Below are 18,503 nucleotides of genomic sequence, written 5' to 3' on the forward strand. Positions count from 1 at the left end.
TTCTAATTGAGACAGAACACAGGCCAGCAGGCCTGTGCCTGGACTTTGGGTCACTATATTGCCTTCTCTCTCTAAACTACCCCAGAGTCTGACCCTTGAGCAATTTAAGTTTACGCCACACTGTCAGATCCTCTTCCCAATCCGACTGTGGTCCAGCTGGCCCCTGAGGCAGCTGGAGGACAACAGAAGAAAAGAACACCTGGGCACCTAAGTGTGGTGATCCATTCCCTGGGCACCAGTGTTCCTCTTTTGAATATGCTTTCTAAGCTTGTGGCTGAAGAACACTAAGGTAAAAATGCTAATATGTTCAAACAGGATATCCCACAAAACTATTGCAGTGCCTGCAAGATATCCTTCTCATAGGAATCCAGGCCAGGCCAGGAAGCAGCCACCAAGGGCATCCTGCTATCTACCCCAGTGCAGGGTTTGCTGGGCTCCTTCAGCCATGCCATAGTAGTGAGCGCCTTTGGCACAGTAGCAGCTGAGTCCCAGTGAGCCAGGATATGAGCAGGAGGCGTGCAGGTCCACAGCGCTGCAGCTGCAGCCAGTTCTCAGCCTCATGTGTGTCCAGGCTGCTGCAGTGGGTGGGTCAGATCTGGTCAATATGACCCTGGGAGCTCGTAAACTTCCCTGGACCATCCAGCCCCAGCCCAGCCGCTCCTCCCAGCCCCTTCATCGTAACTCTCCTCCAGGTGGGGCCAGTTCAGGCAGATCTAATTATTTATGCAACTGTCACGTGGGCAGTTGGTCGGAATGTTCTGAGTTCCGGGCCAGTTGGGCATCAAACACAGCACTGGTCGTTCACAGTGGTCACCTGACGATTTTCCTGGCACATTGAAAGTTAAGCATGTCTGAGGACGAGGGCATCAGATTACTAGTCCCCAAGCCCACTGTCCCCTTCTGATGCTCTGATGACTGAGGCTCCGGTGCGCTTCTCTGTAATATTCTTTTATACGCCGTGTCACAAATTCCAAGGTGACTGGAGACCTGTGTTGGTCCTCTAGACTCTGCCCATGCACCCTCTTTTCTCTGCATTTTGCTTAGTGTTTCTCTAACAGATCATCCATTTGTCTGAGTACACATTGAGTACAATCCCTAGAGAATTACAAAACACATAAATTCAACAAATGTACACGCACACATACACACACGCGTGCACACGCATGTGTGTGGATATACACAATAGATACAATCCCTTAAGGAGTCTGGATGTAAAAGTTATTAGGCAGAAGCTGTATCACCTTTTGAAAACACATTCAAAAAATTAAGCTAACTATTCCTAAAATCCAAGTGCGTGGAAAGAGTGTTCTTGCACCGTATCCATGCAGTTACAGGACAGACCTGATCATGGCAACAAGGGAATGAAGAAAAGATACACACAGACGGATACACACAGATATGGGGGAGCTGGGTGATCGGGGCTGTAGGCTGGAGAAACCGCAGCACCCCAGAAGCTGAGTGTGTTTACAATATGGAACAGAGCAGGGAGGAGGAGTTATGGCACATGGCTGCCAAGGAGGCAGAGTTATTACATACAAATAAACAAGGACACAGAGTTTGTGGTTTACAACTGAAGAAGTAGACAGATACAGCTAATCTTGACAGGCACAGTCTCTATAGGGGGGGCAGTCTTCAGACTATAACTCCAGAGTGGAGAAAACTATGGTGGGCAGATTCTGCACACACTTTTAACATTTGCACTTGGTCCAAGGAAGGCTTTGCTATGCCCCTGAATCTCACTCACCCAGGGGGATGGTGTTAATGTCGTCCTCCATGGGTCTGAGGCTCTGGGCTCTTTGACACGGCTAGCCCACGTCAAGACACATTCACTCGGGTCTGCACTCACCAGGGACCTTCTCCATTCCCTCCATTTATAAAACAGAAAATAAGAGATATACACCACAGCAGAGTCTATACGCAAAATATCAACCTAAATTTCCACTCTTAAGAGAGGAGTTTTTGGTAGGGTCTTGTGTTTGCTAGAACAAACCACCATGTGGCTTAGACAAGCAGAAAGATGTTCACTTCATTCTGGAGGACAGATACTTCCATGTCACGGTGTCAGAGGGAGCTCATTTGTTTGACGACCATACCATCCTGAATGTGCCCGATCTCTGAAGCTATGGACACTTGTCTTTCTCTGCCTCCTTAGTGTCTGCTGAAGTCCCTGGCTGACCTTGGCTTTCCACTCCCTGCCGGCCACCACATGTCCCGGTTGCCTCTGTGTCTCTGTGTCCACACTTTCCTGTTGTCAAAACACTGGTGGTCCCTCGGAGTCCACACCGATGCAGGGCATGCTCATCTTAACTAATGTGACCCAATTTCCAAACAAAGGCACAGGGACTAGTGCTGAACATTAGGCGTGCGCGCGGAAGGACACAGTTCAGTCTACAACTTCCCTGAGCAGCAGGCCTGAGCAGAAGGAAGAGTCGGAGCTTAGAGGGCAGTTGACCGACGGCATCGAGTCTGTGTTGTAGTTAGTAAAGATACACGATAAACGTCAAGGATGAGTCATCATACTATAGATACATAAACAAGCTATCAAGTACAAGGGCATGGGCCTAAAGAGAGTCTAGGAAGGGATGCCAGCAATAACTTGTGAAACAGGGGACTCAAAGCTCTCAGACCTTAATTAAAACTTCAACCAGACATTAACAAACCAAAAATAAATTATAAATTCACACCGTATTGAACTGGTTGAGGTCAAGAAAGGCAGAGAGCCATAGACAAAGTCAGCCCAGCTTGGACAGACGGGGAGAAGATGTGTTGACAGGGATGTGGGCAACAGAGTCCCCAGGGCACTGCTGCACATACCTAGCAAGAAACAGCTCAGCCGGGTCCGAAAATGTTAAAGAGCTGCCATGAGGCCCAGCAACTCATATTTGCAGAAGAAATAAAAGTCAAACATTCATGTGGGCATGAGAGTCACAATGCCACTATCCTTAGTAGCCGAGATGTGGAAAGCAGCCAGTTGTCATCAGCTAATATACAGGAAAACAAAACATGTTACACTCCCATGATGGCTACTTTGTAACCATAAAGAAGGTGCAGTGCTGATGTGTGCCGCAACATAGATGCATGCCACAACAAAGATGCATGCCACAACATATATGCATGCTATAACATAGATGCATGCCACAACATAGATGCATGCCACAACATGGATGCATGCTATAACATAGATGCATGCGGTTTACCCTCAGTGCAGTTTACTGACCTAAGACGCCCACAACGACAGATCACACCGCGTGCTGCAGAGCAGTTTGCATGAGAAGCCCAGGGCAACGGAAACATCTGTAGGGGCTGAACATAGATGGAGGTTGCTAGATGGATTGAGAGAAAACTGACTGAGTCTGAGAACAGGATTCCATACTGGGCTGATGAAAACACCCTGAAATGAGGCGGCAGAATTACCTTAAAACTGAGAATACCATAGACACACTTTAGAAGTAAGTTCACGATCATGAGTTAGTTCTGATTAGAAAAAGGAGGCGACTTTAAAGACCTGACTTCAGGCATGCACATGATGGCGCACTCTGACACACCTTGTTCTTGTCCTCCAAGTCGTCCGGTCATCGTCTCTCAGGCCTCAGTGCAGCAGGGATGAGACGGTGCGGGCGGCTCAGCGCTCCTCTTTGCTGCTGCCGAATAACTGTGGGGGCAGGCAGTACATTTTCCTTCTGAGGATCTTTCCTAGTCATGTCACTGGTGTGGATCAGTAAGAGTCCACCTTCTACACTCCAAGTTCCACGCCTGAGAGCCGCTGGAGAACCCGGCAGTGCAGGGCTAGAGCTGGAAGGCACAGTGGTGTCTCTCAACTGACTCTTGCATTCATCTGCCTGTCATAGAGCTCTCCCCCCCCCCGTTTTTGTATGCATTTTTCATTTGCAAATGATTCCACTCTTTTGAATTCCTTCATGCACCCAGGACACCAGCGTAAGCAGCAGCTGAGTCTGTGTGTGCCAGCTGGTGGCCTCCATCTACCTGAGAGCGCTGTGTCCACACCAGGAAGGCTCCAGAGCAAGAACAATGTACTGACATTTCCTGTTTCCTCCTGGCCCTAAGGTCCTGATGGAGATGGTTCCTTGTGAGGAGGACCTGCCTCTTAGGAAGGTAAAGCTGTCCTTGTCTGAGATGGAAATGTTGTTCACTTGGTTTCTATCTGCCAATCATCTTCAAACCCGGAACTATATACAATGCACACGGCAGGTTGTAAGTGCAAGCGTATTGCCAACCGATGCCCAGTTGCTCTCACATTAGACACCACCTATACCAACTTAGCACAGCAACTGTGTTCTTCGACGTAGCTTTTCCTGCCTGCTTCAGAAAGAATTCTGCTACCCCAAAGGGACCCGAGAGTGCTTCCATATAGAACCCTTGCATCTCCTTAAACACTCTGGGCTTCACTTGGGGGGCGTGGCCTTCACCTCCTTCCCATCCAGTCCCAGAGTCACTGCAGTGCATAACACAGCTGTGACAATGGGACTTGGCTAAATTTATTTCTGTAATTGCTGGCAGACTCCACAGACAGTGACAACTATACATATTCCCAACTAACTCATACCCTGAGGAAAAAAAGTTCGTGTTAAGAAAGGTTGAACTTTTTTTTTTTGCACGGTTGTGTCTAAAAATATCCATCTGGCCCCCAGTTTCCTTCTGGAGTTTTATGAATGGGACCCATGGTCCAGCGAAGAATATGAACTACCTACTGCTGTCCCCAGGAGCAGCTGTTGTCATTTTGGTGGCACAGATTTGTAGGCATGAGGGCAGGGAGGCCTCTGTGAGAAAGTCCTTGTGAGTGTGTGCAGGTCTCTGTATACCCTCATAAGATAGATTCCCACCTAGAGATCGTGCAGAAATGAAGGGCCCAGACCAGCTAAGCATAGATCCTGGTGCTGATATCCTGGGGCACACCTACATTCGCCACACAGCCACTTGAACATCACTTGAACACCAAGGGCTTGGATCCTAAGCCTTTCTAGTAGGAGGATAGCCCGAGGGGTTTCCCAGACTGTCCATCATCGTAATGTGGTCACATTAGACACATTAACCAGAAGGTACATTTAGCAGCAGACACGGCTCACGTGGTTTGGTGATAGATTCTGGGAGGTTGGATGAATCCGACAGATTAACATCTTCTAGCACTCGGCCCCTTCCAACCCACTCACACAGAGTTGATACAGATCAGAACCCTGTTACTGTATCTAATAACAAGATGAAGATGCTTAGGTTCCTTAGAAAACACATCCAAAGGACACACTGACAAACAGCTGAAAGCCAACTTGTTCTTTTTAGTCTGGGGTGCAGCATCCTTGGTACACATCCCTGGTTCAGCTGGGTTAGGAGTGTTGGCACCCAGCACATGCTGGACTCTGGGGTGAGCTGTCACACTGTTGGAGCTACTGACCTGGGCAGCCGCTGCGTTGGACAGAAAAGGAAACAGAGAGCAAAAATGCGCTAAAACCATCTGGCCCTGGGCCTTTCTTGATTGGGAGGTTTTTGATGACAGCTTCTATTTCCTTGAAGCTTATAGGTCATTTAAATTGTTCACCTAGCCTTGATTTAATTTTGGTATATGGTATCTATCTTAAAAAATTGTCCATTTATTTTATATTTTTCAATTTTGTGGAGTACAAGTCTGTGTAGGATGACCTAATAATTCTCTGAATTTCCTCAGGGTCTGTTTTTATGTCCCCCTTTCCATTTCTGATTTTGTTAATTTGAATGTTCTCTCTCCACCTTCTGATTAAAGTTTGGATAAGGGTTTGTCAATCTTGTTGATTTTCTCAAAGAACCATCTCTTTGTTTTATTGATTCTTTGTATTGTTTTCTTTGTTTCTATCTTGTTAATTTCAGCTCTCAATTTGATTATTTCCTGTCTTTTACTCCTCCTAGGTGAGTCTGCTTCTTTTTGTTCTAGAGCTTCCAGGTGTGCTGTTAAGTCACTAATGTGAGCTTTTTCCATTTTCTTTATGTGGACACTTAGTGTTATGAACTTTCTTCTTAGCACTGCTTTCTTAGTGTCCCATAGGTTTGGGTATGTAGTGATGAGGCAAGCAGGCCTGCTTTCGTCCTGCCCGGCTCCCGCATGGCTAGCTTTACACCCGAAATAACAACACACAAATTGTATTCATTTAAACACTGCCTGGCCCATTAGCTCTAGCCTCTTACTGACTAACTCTCATATCCTGATCAACCCATTTCTATTAATGTGTGTAGCACCACGAGGTGGTGGCTTACCAGGAAGATTCTAACCTACATCCATCTTGGGCTGGAACTTCATCACATCTGTCTGCCTCTGCTTTCTTTCTCCCACAATTTTGTTCTGTCTTCAGCATATATAAACTAATATCTTTTGGCAGCTGTTGCTCCTTCCTCAGCATTTAAGCAATTCAAAGAGAACATAATAACATACAGTATCCAGACTCTCTGTGTGTTTCTCATCTTTACATTGCTTTATTTTAACCTCTATTTCTTTTATTTTTAATTTCTGGCTTTTTGAGACAGGGTTTCTCTGTGTATGTTTGTCTATCCTGGAATTTACTCTGTAGACCAGGTTGTTCTTGAACCCACAGAGGTCTGCCTGCCTCTGCCTCCCAAGTGCTGGAATTAAAGGAATGTGCCACCACACTTTGAACTCACAGAGGTCTTCTTTCCTCCATCTTCCAAGTGTTGGGATTAAAGGTGTGTGCCATTGCACCCAACTACTCTCTTTCTTTTTTATTTTAAGGACTTTAACCTTTTAGCCTGCATATATTTTTAGCATGCTGTAAGCCATTTAGAGGTTTGCTTCATCTTTGACACTGTCTTTACTGTATATCTCTTTTTTTCTGACCACCTGAGTCTTTAATTTGCTAAGTGATATGGCTAAGGTTAAAGACGTGGCTTTGGCAGCTGGATCTAGTCCATTTCTTAGCTTTCTGAGATTCCAGCCTCATGGCGGAGGTACTGGCTGTAGCCATGTTTATTGCCACAACTCCATAGTGTTTCCAGGTCCCTGCCAGCAAGCAAGCTGCATCAGTCTGCTCACAAACCACATTCAAATGCTCTGTAGCTGGACCTCCTGCCTGAAAGAGACAGAGTTTGCACTGGCAGGACAGCCCAGAAAGAGGGCATTTTAAAATGGTGTGGCTTTTTTCCTGCTATGGCTAAAAACCAAAAAGCATGTAGTCAGCTTTTCATCAACACCATTTAAATGTTTCTTGGTAGGGACTCTTAAAAGAGCTGCAAGGTTTTACAGCTAAAGTTGAGTCAGGAAGCCTCCCTTAAATGAGACACATTTGCCTCTAGCAAACAGAGCTCACCTGAGAAAATGCTGCTATCAATAAGCTGTGCTTAACTCTATTCTTTTTTGTCTAGAATTACTTCCCAAGTTCTCTCAGGCTTTATGTGGAAGCAGATGTCCACGTGGGTGCCATTTGTTGACTGAGTTTTCTGTCCTGCCTGGTTCCCACAGTTGTTAAGTCCCAAAGAAATCACACAGAGGTTTACATTAATTATCGTAACACCCGATTCTGTGTTACCCTCTCGGTACAGTTCATGCGCAACTGTACCTTACACGAGTTTGGGCAAAGGCTTGGAGATTGAAAGAAACATACAAGAGACCATGGTCATTCAAAAAGAGATCAGCTGAATGCCACTTTATTTAGCTTTTTGCAAAACTAATATACTTTGGCTGCTGCAAAAGGATTACCTCTCCAGCAGGGGGGAATCTGGCTGCTGCAAGAATTTCCTCCAGGGCAGGTGGGAAATTACCATACCAAAGATGAAACAATGCCCTACAGCTAATCACCAAGCTAGGGCAGAGGGAGCACAGAAGCAAATCGGAATGCTTAGCCGGCTGGCCAGAAACCGTCCTCAATTTTCACCTCAGGGAGCAAAGGTAGACCGGGCCCTACAAATTATAAACTGATTTGGCCCATTAGCTCAGGCTTCTTATTAACTCTTATAACTTGTATTAGCCCATTATTCTTGTCTATGTTATCCACGTGGCTTGGTACCTTTTTCAGTAAGGCAGTTATATCTTGCTTGCTCTGTAGCCAGATTAGGACTGCAGGCAAAGTTTTCCAATACTATCATTTCTAAATGACTAGCCAGTAAATATGATGGGACATCTGCTAGGGATTAAATTCAGACTCTGAACTAAGGATGATGTTCATCAAGCACTGATCAAGAGAGACAATACAGCAGTGCATGTGGAGACTTGAGAAGCTGAAGGCAGGGACTGAGGTCAGCCTCTGGGTGCAGGACCAGGGTGGGGTGGTCCCTGGCCTGCACTATGTGTGCACTTCATGCACACATGACTGACTAAGCTGCCTTTGTCTTGCTTTCTCCTTCTCCTCTCTTCCATCTCTTCTCACTCCATCTTCAGGCTCCTAAACAGTCCGTGAGCAACACTGTCGGGAGTGCTGACACTTCCTCTGGGCCTTCCTGGCTGGACTCCTACCCAAGCCCAAGACACGCTCACAGTGTTCTATGAGGATGAGATATGTTTCACAATCACTGTTCCTGGATAAGCTGAAGCTTCCTGTCCTTTATCTGGCCAGAATTCTTCATAAGTTTCCTTATTCATAAGTCTTTTTTTTAAAAAAAAGTTTCAAAGTTCCTTTCCCTTGACCCATTTCAGCATGAATTCTGTGCTGAGAGTTCCTCTGAAGCAGAGCCTTGCTGTAGCCACAGATGACCCCAGATTCTGGCAGGAACCTGAGACAGGAGAATGGACACTAAAGTTGGCCCTGAGATAGCAGTTCACAGTACAAGCATCCTGAAAATAGAACAGAAACCCCTTCCCACTGTTCATCTGCTTCCAGATGCCTACCATCCGGTCCTGATGTTGACGCTACTGTTAAAGTATTTTCTGTTTCAGAAACACATGAAGTTTACCTGGGATAAGATATTATTCTTCTGGAAATTCCATCCCTCAGTCTGTGGCGCCCCAGATGTTGAACTAGCCGTCCATCTGGGTCCTAACTAGGCTCAGGAGATAAGAACGGCTCGTGGAGTTAGCATTTTGTCCTCATTCTGTCTCGGATACTTCTGTTACTTCCACATACTGTGCCCGTCCAAAAAGCACAGCTCGGCCTTGATGTTAACATCCCCAGATTAGTGTCCCTAGCACCTCACAAGCAAAGCTAGTGTTGTGTGCATACCGACGGGGGGCTTGAGAGTGTGGGAGCCGATCAGGGCAAGAGACCAAGTGTGCAACCGAACACCGGGAGAGGGCAAGCCAGTTTCCCCTCACGTTGGACTCTCTTGGTCTTTGCAACCCAATACTATATCTAGGACAGAAATGAGCTTCCGATTTTACATTGATTTAATGAGATTAACCACTTAGAAGCTCGGTCCACTCCCCACGTTTCATGCTCCCTGTAGACAGGTTGTTTGTGATTCAAAGCTCATCTTCTCATGGCTGCTGCTCTGAGACTGGCCCAGCTCCGCTCATCAAACCCACGTACAGCAAAGAATGCGCTTCACAGTTGGCATTCTAGCTTGACAGAGTCAGAGGTTAGAGGTATCCTGGGCCACTCAGCAAACGGAGAGGGGGATGATTCAGCTCCCATCTCCCACCTGAAGGCTTGCACTGATTGCCTCTGTTTGGCTGAAGGCTCCTCAGTCTTCAGAGCTGAGAAGACGTCCGAGAGTCCAGAGACAGGATAAAGCAGTGACCTTCTACAACCTGCTGCATTAGTCTGTCTCCCACGGAATAACAAAATGCCGACTGTAGGTAGAGAATTCAGATTATAATCTGGGGATTTGAGAGCATCTCATGAGCATGTGCCTGGTTTTCAAGACGATTCCTGGGTCATTACAATATAGGAGAGGGCATCCACATGACAGTTCACCCTAAAGATAGACTTGACACATGTGCCAGGTGGAGGGTAAAAAGTCCACCCCTACCCCAGCACCTGTAAGGCCACAGCATTTCCTGTTCTGAGCTCTCTGTCCGTTCCTGGTTTAAAGGCAATGTCACGGGCACAGGGGTGTGCTCTAGACTGCTGATCTGGGAGTCTGGCACATGTTTCTGCTCCTTTTGAAGTAGATCGCAGAAGCACATCCTTGATTATTATTTCTTGTTATTGTTCTTTACCCTGGGACTACCAGCAGCACCTGAAGTTACTTCCCCCTAGAGACCAGCGTCCAGCTGCCTTTCCCGCCGCCCAGTGCAGGTCAGGTGCCATAGAGGCATGCCGGAGCAGGCCGCATCTACTGACCTACCTCCTACTGGCCTGCTTGACCTCTAGGAGTTAAGCAAGCTCAGTAAGGGACTTCTAGGTGCAGATCAGAGTCATTTCTGCTTAGCCCATCCCCACTGCTCCGTATACCGTTCTGTTTCCTGTCCTTAGACTGCTTAACTTGTTTGCCTAACTGTTGACTCTTTGGTGGCCCAGGGCAAACACTGCCAGGTCCCTTCTCTTTAGGTCACTGTATTTATGTCTCCCTCCTGTAGGGTATAATAACAAAGTAGGAGATTTGCACAAGTTTGATTTCACCTCTCAACTTGTTTTTATTTTTTTCTGGTCACCTATGTGCTTGTTGTGAAGATCCAATGTCTTCATGGTCCCTTATGTCATCCTGAACTCAGAAAATGCTCTCCACCTGTAGGTCGCTTGTAAATCTCTCCTACAAAACGCGATAGAACCCTGGTCTCATGACAGGGCTCAAGGTTTGGGTGGGTAGCAGGTAGGTAACTGGGTAAATGGGTGAGAGGGAGGCAGTCCTGATCTTTACAGCAATGTTTCCATGCTGGAGAAACCGTGCTACGGAAGTGGACAAGGACGGAAATGGTAGAAACAAGGACAGGGCAAGACAAGCAGCTTGGGGAGGGGCAAAGCGAGGGAAGTGGGGCCACAGGGAGTCACATGGGCAGTGTCCTGGTCAGTACAGAGGTGAGGTCTGGCTGCAAAAGAGCCCTTGTCCAGCCATTGTCCTTGGTGCACAGTCTGAGAAAAGGTGTGAGGAAGGCCAGGCTCCGAGACACCAGGAGCAGCAAGTGCTCCCTGGATCTAACCTCTGTCTTCATTTCCCCAAGGCCTCTCCATCCTGGTCCCTGCCCTGTTACATTCAGAAGTGTGTTTCGTGGATCCTGAGGATTAAGAAAGAGGGGACAGAAACTGGTATGTAAATTATCTTCTCTAGTTCTCTGTGTGCTCTCAATGTTTAAAATTTTGACTAGTCTATATCATTATTACGCTTTATTACACCATTATTATAGGAGTATCCCATTCAGCCTCATAACTCCCACCTCTCCCCCCCACTCTGGCTCATCCCCTTTTCCTTCCCATATGGTCCCCTACATACTATCACAACACACACACACACACACACACACACACACACACACTAGCTCATAAGGAAATGTGACTTGGGATAATTCTTTGTTTGTTTGTTTGTTTTCAAGTCAGGGTTTCTCTGTAGCTTGGGGGCCTGTCCTGGAATTTGCTCTGTAAACCAGGCTGGCCTCAAACTCACAGAGATCCATCTGCCTCTGCCTTCCGAGTGCTGGGATTAAAGGTCTCCACCACCCCACCTGGGATAGTTTTTTAAATTGTATTTGATTTGAACTTTTGTTGATTACATTATATTTTCAAATAAAGATTTCCTTCAGAAATCTTTGCTTCTCTTTAAAAGTTTTTGGTTGTACTCCAGGATTTCTATAAAATAATGTTGTCAATAATTTCTAAGAGAGAGAAGAAAGTGCTTGCAATTTTAAAAAGTTCAAGCCTGTGACTATCACAACACCTAACTCCACAGCGGATTGTAGAGCCATAGGGGACAAAAATAGCAGGGGACCTGCACAAAATACAAACAGACCAATGGACAGAGTCTAAGAGTCTAAAACAAACAAACAAAACCACCCCAAGGGAGCAGTCACCTGATTTTGACAAACGTGCCCAAACACATTGAAATAAGTCTCTAAAAATGGCTCAGGGGAAATTGCGTATCTATATACAGAATGAAATAGATGCCTGTCCCTCATCGTGGAAAAGATGAGTTCAAGGGGCCAGTGGCATGGCTCCGTGTGTAAAAACACTAGCACACCAGCCCGAAGAGCTGAAGCCATCACCAGAACCCGTGCAAAGGTGGAAGGAGAGACCTGACCTCCACACGTGTGCCATAGTGAGAACCAACCTCCACACATGTGTTACAGTGAGAACTGACCTCCACACATGTGTCACAGTGAGAACCAACCTCCACACGTGTGCCACAGTGAGACCTGACCTCCACACATGTGTCACAGTGAGACCTGACCTCCACACGTGTGCCACAGTGAGACCTGACCTCCACACATGTGTCACAGTGAGACCTGACCTCCACACGTGTGCCACAGTGAGAAATGACCTCCACACATGTGTCACAGTGAGACCTGACCTCCACATGTGTGCCACAGTGAGAACCGACCTCCACACGTGTGTCACAGTGAGAACCAACCTCCACACATATGTCACAGTGAGAAACGACCTCCACATATGTGCCACGGTGAGAAATGACCTCCACACGTGTGCCACGGTGAGAAATGACCTCCACACGTGTGCCACGGTGAGAAATGACCTCCACACGTGTGCCACAGTATGTGCCTCCCATATCATATGCACATGGACAGCAAAAGCAACAACAAAACAGTAAAAAATGGATCAGAAACCTTCGTGTAAGACCACATTTTTGTTACGGGAAAAGATGGGAAAGACACGTCAAGAAACAAGCACAAACAAGGAATTCCTGGGAAAGATTCTTAATGGCTCAGGGACTAGTAACAAGAACTGGCAAATGGGATAGCATAAAACTGAAAAGCTTCTGTCTAGCAAAGGCAGCAAAGGAACAACTGAAGAGACAGGGCACTGGCTGGAGCGTCGGAGCGTATCTTTCCTGTTATCCACCCGACTGTGGCTTGATACCAATATATGAAGCACACTGGGGATTCTCAAAACCCAGATAACCCAAGTGGTAAGTAGCAGGTGAAACAAAGAAACAACAAATGAAGCATAAATGACCAATAAATAAAGTGCTTAGCATCATTCGCCATCATGGAAATAGGAATCAAAACCGCACTGACAGCCCATCTCAACCCAACCCAGAACAGCTATCGGTAAGAAAGCAAAGCACTGAATGCCAGCAAGAACACAAGGGGAAGAAGCATTTATGCACTGCTTATGGGGATGGGAGTGCAGCCACTGTGGGATCAGATGGAGGACCCTGGAAAACTAAGCCCAGATCCATCCTGCAGTTGGGCTAGATCAGTCCTGGGATACCCAGGAACCCAACCTGGCATGACACGGGGAGACCTACACAGCCGTGACTGTTGCCCGCTATTCACAGTAGCTAAATTATGGAATCGCAATGTCCAGTCACAGATGAACAGATCTGGAGAGTCTGGTCTACATATATGCAGAGGTTCATTCAGTCGTAAAAGGAATTAAACTGTATCTTTAGCAGGAAAATGGGTGGAAGTGGAGATTCTCACACCCACACTCAGAAAGAGACACATCTCAAGCTTTCTTGCATTTTTTCTTGCAACACACACACACACACACACACACACATTTCAAACACATTAGTCAGAGGAAGTGAAGAGAAAAACCAGGTGTGATGTTGCCCATCAACAATCCCAGTCTTCAGGAAGCTGAGAAGTAACCATGAATTCAAGGCCTTGACGAAAAAACTAGTCTGCCTCTCACCACAAAAAAAAATTAGAGTGAGTTATTCCTAGTAGTAACTGTATCAAAGATGCAGAGTTCGAAAGTTCCAGATGCCGTCCATCGGTGTGCACTGCAGGTTTAGAGAACACTTCTTTTTGAGCAGTGTCTGTAAGCAGACCTGACTGGCCTGGTTTTATACGTGACGCAGGACAGCCCAAACTCAATGGCAGCATCTTAGTCACTTTTTGGTTGCTGTAATAGGACACCATGACCCAAGGCAACTTATAAAAGAAAGCATTTGATTTGGGGCTCATGGCTCCAGAGGGTTAGAGTCCACGACCTCACGGTGGGGAGCGTGGCAGCAAGCAGGGAGGCACTGGCACAGTAGCTGAGAGCTCGTATTTGATCTCCAAGCCCAGGTGGAGACAGCGCTACTGAAAATGACTTTTGAAACACCAAACCCACCCCCAGTGACGCACCTCCTCCAAGAAGGCCACACCTCCTGATCCTTTCCAACAGCTCACCAACTGGGAACCAAGAATTGAAATGTATGAGCCTATGAGAGCCATTCCCATTGGATTCCACGGGCATCTTCCTGCCTCAGCCACACAGATGAGCCACCACATCCAGGATAAAAAGCTTTAAGGGGCACAGGCCTAAGTACCTTGGGCTCTGGTTACTGATGACAACAACTTTGGGTGAACTCTGCAGGGCTCTTGCTTTTCAGGGACCGGAAGCCAGCCTCTGGTGTCGCTAATGGAGATAGAATCAGCGTAGTTCTTTTTCTCAAATGTCTTTTTCATTCATTTTCTTAATATCAGTGTCTCCCCTGTGTCTTCATTCCCCATTCTCAACATGTAATGGCGTCCCTATAGGTACTAGTGTCACTTGAATCCTGGAGAGTCGGTGTCTGTTAAAGCCCTAGGCAGGTCCAACCTTTGGACATAGTGACACGATGCTGCACTTGGCCAAGTGCAAGGCCAAGAATCAGACAATGGGTTTTTTTTCCTAATCGCAAAAACTTGTATTTTCATTAATATATGAATTTTGGGTGGGGCACATTTATAGCTGTCTCCCACTTCACGTAGCCAGTGGGTCACAGGTTATACACATACCAGTCTCCTCAGCCTCTTAGTGGTAAGAAAATTTGGGAGTAGACAGGTGGTGGTGGTGTGCACCTTTAATCCCAGCACTCGAAGTAAGTTCCTGGACAGTCAGAACTGTTACATAGAAACTCCATCTCAGAAAACAAAAAAAGAAAGAGAAAGAGGAAGGAAGGAAGGAAGGAAGGAAGGAAAGAAGAAAGGAAAGAAGGAAGGAAAGAAGGAAGGAAAAGAAAGAAAAAGAGAGAGAGAAAGAAAGAAAAGAAAGAAAGGAAGGAAGGAAGGAAGGAAGGAAGGAAGGAAGGAAGGAAGAAAGAAAGAAAGAAAGAAAGAAAGAAAGAAAGAAAGAAAGAAAGAAAGAACATAAGTCTGGGAAGTAGAATGGGGGTGATTCTTAGCTTACTAGTGCATAGCATAGATAACTCTGGTTTGAGATCTCCGTCCCTAGGGACACTTGGCATGCATTGTCTCACATCTCCTTTAGGAGTGCCTTGATGCTGCCAGGGAAGAAGATGAACCCATGTTGCACTGCTTTCAAGACTGCCATTAGAGACAGTTCCATCCCTCTGTGTGTTTGTGGGGAGGAGACACGCAGAAAGGGGTTCCCATAAGTAACACGAATGTAATCATAAAAGAGTAACCATGTTTACATGAATACACCAGTTGTTTGCGCACATTCAGGAACAACGGTTGTTTTAACTGAGAAACTGAACCTCTTTTTACTTGTTTTCGATTTGTTTCATTTTTTATTTGTACTTTTTGTTTGTTTGGTTAGTTAGTTTTGTTGTTGTTTTCTTTATCAAGACAGCATTTCTCTGAATAGCCCTGGCTGTCCTGGAACTAGCTCTGTAGACCAGGCTGGCCTCACACTCACAGAGGTCCACCTGCCTCTGCCTCCCAAGTACTGGGATTAAAGGCGTGCCCCACCACCCACTGGAAACACGTTAGTTCTTATCCCTCTTTCATCATGATATTTTCAAAATCAAGGAAAAAATAGTGGCAGATATATTCTTATTGAACTTGTTTTAACAAGCACAGGAGTGCGATTGCTTGTTGGCTAGCACAGGTACGAAGTTCAAGCCACAACATAAAAAGGAAAAACATTAAGGACCATATAATACTGTATGGATCTGGGATCCACCTTTTGAAACAAAACATGTCATCTTTCATGACACATTTGACATGCAAAACACTTGCACATAGCACTACAACAGCATCCAAGGAAAGGCAGGTGCTCTGAACATTCTATGGTGAATGGTCGCCATGGCAATGAGCAGACGCACGTCTGGTCTTCCATTCCAACTGTCTAGGTAAACTGGACGGTTCACATCTGAGGGCAGTGGAGCCAGGTTTTAGATTGATACCTAGAATTCTCGGAGATGGGAAACCTAAAATGCTGCTGCAGAGGTACGTTCACTCTCCTCAGAGGGGCCAGTTCAGTTTTCCACGATGTATTTCCCGGGTGTGTCACCAGTGTGTCACTGTCTCATTTCAAATTTTCTACTGATTTTCAAGTTAGTTCTTCATATTACTTGATACGTACTTGTAGTTCTTCTCTCAGACTGGTTGACTGGTTGACTTAAATGTTTTCCTAGTAGTGTCAGTACATTTCCTGCTCCCAGCTTTGTACAGTCTTCTGGAGAGCAGGCACAGGACAACATGGCCACACAGGGGAGTATCTTGACACTCAACCTAGCGAGAGGCACTCCACAAAAGGAGAATGATGAGAAACCCTTCTCAATGCGCATGGTGAAATCCAACATCCGGGGCTGCGGAGATGGCTCAGTGGGTAAAAAGCTTGTAGCACGCCTGATAACTTGAGTTCCGATCCCCAGAACCCATGTAAAATTAAACAAAGTAGTGCCAGTGTGTGTGATCCCACTGTGCCGCCCCTTTTGGGAATACAGGGGCCAGCTAGCTCATAGTATGCAGCAGTGAATGAGAGAGACCCCTGTCTCAAATAAGAAGGCAAGCTATTGTAGGAGGAGGACCTGCTTGTTCATCCCAGCTGCCCAGCTAGCTCAGTCAGTAGAGCATGAAACTCTTAATCTCAGGATTGTGGATTCGTGCCCCACACTGGGTGCCAATCTGTAGGAGGAGGGCCTGCTTGTTAGTCCCGGCTGCCCAGCTAGCTTAGCCCCAAAATAATCACATAGAAACTATATTAATTCAATCACTGCTTGGCCCATTAGTTCTAGCTTCTTATTGGCTAACTCTTATATTAATTTAACTCATTTCTATTAATCAGAGCACTTTTTTATTCATTAATGGTAATTACAGCACACAGAGGGGACTCCCACACCATTTTCTCTTTTCTGTTTAAACAAAAAAGGAAAAATGGTATGGGAGGTCCTTCTGACTATGTGTTGCTTTGATTGGTTAATGAATAAAGTAACTGCCTTGGCTGGCACTAGAGAACACTTCCTAAATACAACCCAGCAGTACAAACACTGAGAGAAACAATTAATAAATGGGACTTCCTGAAATTGAAAACCTTCTGTAAAGTAAAGGACACGGTCAACAAGACAAAACGACAGCCTACAGAATGGGAAAAGATCTTCACTAACCCCACAGAGGTCTGATCTCCAAAATACACAAAGAACTCAAAAAATTGGTCACCAAAAGAACATATAATTTAATAAAAAAAAATGGAGTACAGACATAAACAGAGAACTCTCAAAAGAGAAATCTAAAATGACTGAAAGACACTTAAGGAAATGTTCAACATCCTTAGTCAATCAGAGGAATGCAAATCAAAAGAACTCTGAGATTCCATCTTACACCTGTAAGAATGGCCAAGATCAAAAACACTGATGACAACTTATGCTGGAGAGGCTGTGGGGAAAAGGGAACACTCCTGCATTGCTGGTAGAAAGGCAAGCTGGTACAGGCCCTCTGGATGTCAGTGTGGTGATTTCTCAGAAAAATTAGGAAACAACTTTCCTCAAGACCCAGAAATACCACTTTTGGGTATATATCCAAAGGGTACTCAATCATTCCAGAAGGACATGTGCTCAACCATGTTCATAGCAGCATTGTTTGTCATAGCCAGAACCTGGAAACAACCTAAATGCCCCTCGACCGAAGAATGAAGAAGGAAAATGTGGTACGTTTACCCAATGGAGTACTACACAGCAGAAAAAAAAACCCTGACATCTTGAATTTTGTAGTAAAACAGATGGAGCTAGAAAACATTTTGAGTGAGGTAACCCAGACCCAGGAAGACAATTATCACATGTACTTAAAAAAGTGATTTTTAAGCATAAAGCAAAGAAAGCCAGCCTACAAACCACAATCCCAGAGAATTTAGACAACAATGAGGACACTAAGAGAGACTGACATAAATCTAATCTACATGGGAAGTAGAAAGTATAAAAAGACAAGATCTCCTGAGTAAATTGGGAGCATGGTGACCTTGGGGAGAGAGTTGAATTCAGGAGAGGAGAGGCAGGGAGGGGAGCAGAGAAAAATGTAGAGCTCAATAAAAATCATTTTAAAAAAAGAAATTGCGTTGGCCTGTTGATAGGGCAGAACTTAGGTAGGTGGGAAGACAGAACTGAATGCTGGGAGAAGGAAAGAGAGTCAGAGAGACGCCATGGATCCACTGCCAGAGATCCATGCCAGTAAGCCACTGCCATGTGGCGATATACAGATTAATAAAAATGGGTTAAATCAAGATGTGAGAGTTAGCCAATAAGAGGCTAGAGCTAATGGGCCAAGCAGTGATTTAATTAATACAGTTTCTGTGTGGTTATTTAGGGGCTAA

General features: G+C 45.7%; 1 protein-coding gene across 4 annotated transcripts in view; it reads left to right on the forward strand.

The window, feature by feature from the left end:
• The first annotated feature begins 775 nt into the window (after nucleotides 1–775).
• LOC125410226 (uncharacterized) overlaps nucleotides 776–18,503 on the forward strand; it is a 30,134-nt gene continuing 12,406 nt past the window's right edge. The window contains exons 1-3 of one of the 4 annotated variants that reach the window (XM_087903735.1): nucleotides 776–926; nucleotides 3,928–4,113; nucleotides 11,030–11,114. In XM_087903735.1, coding sequence (XP_087759861.1) covers nucleotides 4,072–4,113; nucleotides 11,030–11,114 — 127 coding nt within the window. In that variant the 5' untranslated portion in view covers nucleotides 776–926; nucleotides 3,928–4,071. Of the gene's footprint in view, nucleotides 927–3,927; nucleotides 4,114–4,681; nucleotides 11,115–16,047; nucleotides 16,145–18,503 lie in introns of those variants that run through there. The other 3 variants (XM_087903734.1, XM_087903733.1, XM_087903736.1) reach the window with 3 other exon arrangements.

This window comes from Myodes glareolus, chromosome 2 (genome assembly GCF_982192425.1).
Source record: "Myodes glareolus chromosome 2, mMyoGla1.1, whole genome shotgun sequence".
Taxonomy (NCBI): Eukaryota; Metazoa; Chordata; class Mammalia; order Rodentia; family Cricetidae; genus Myodes; species Myodes glareolus.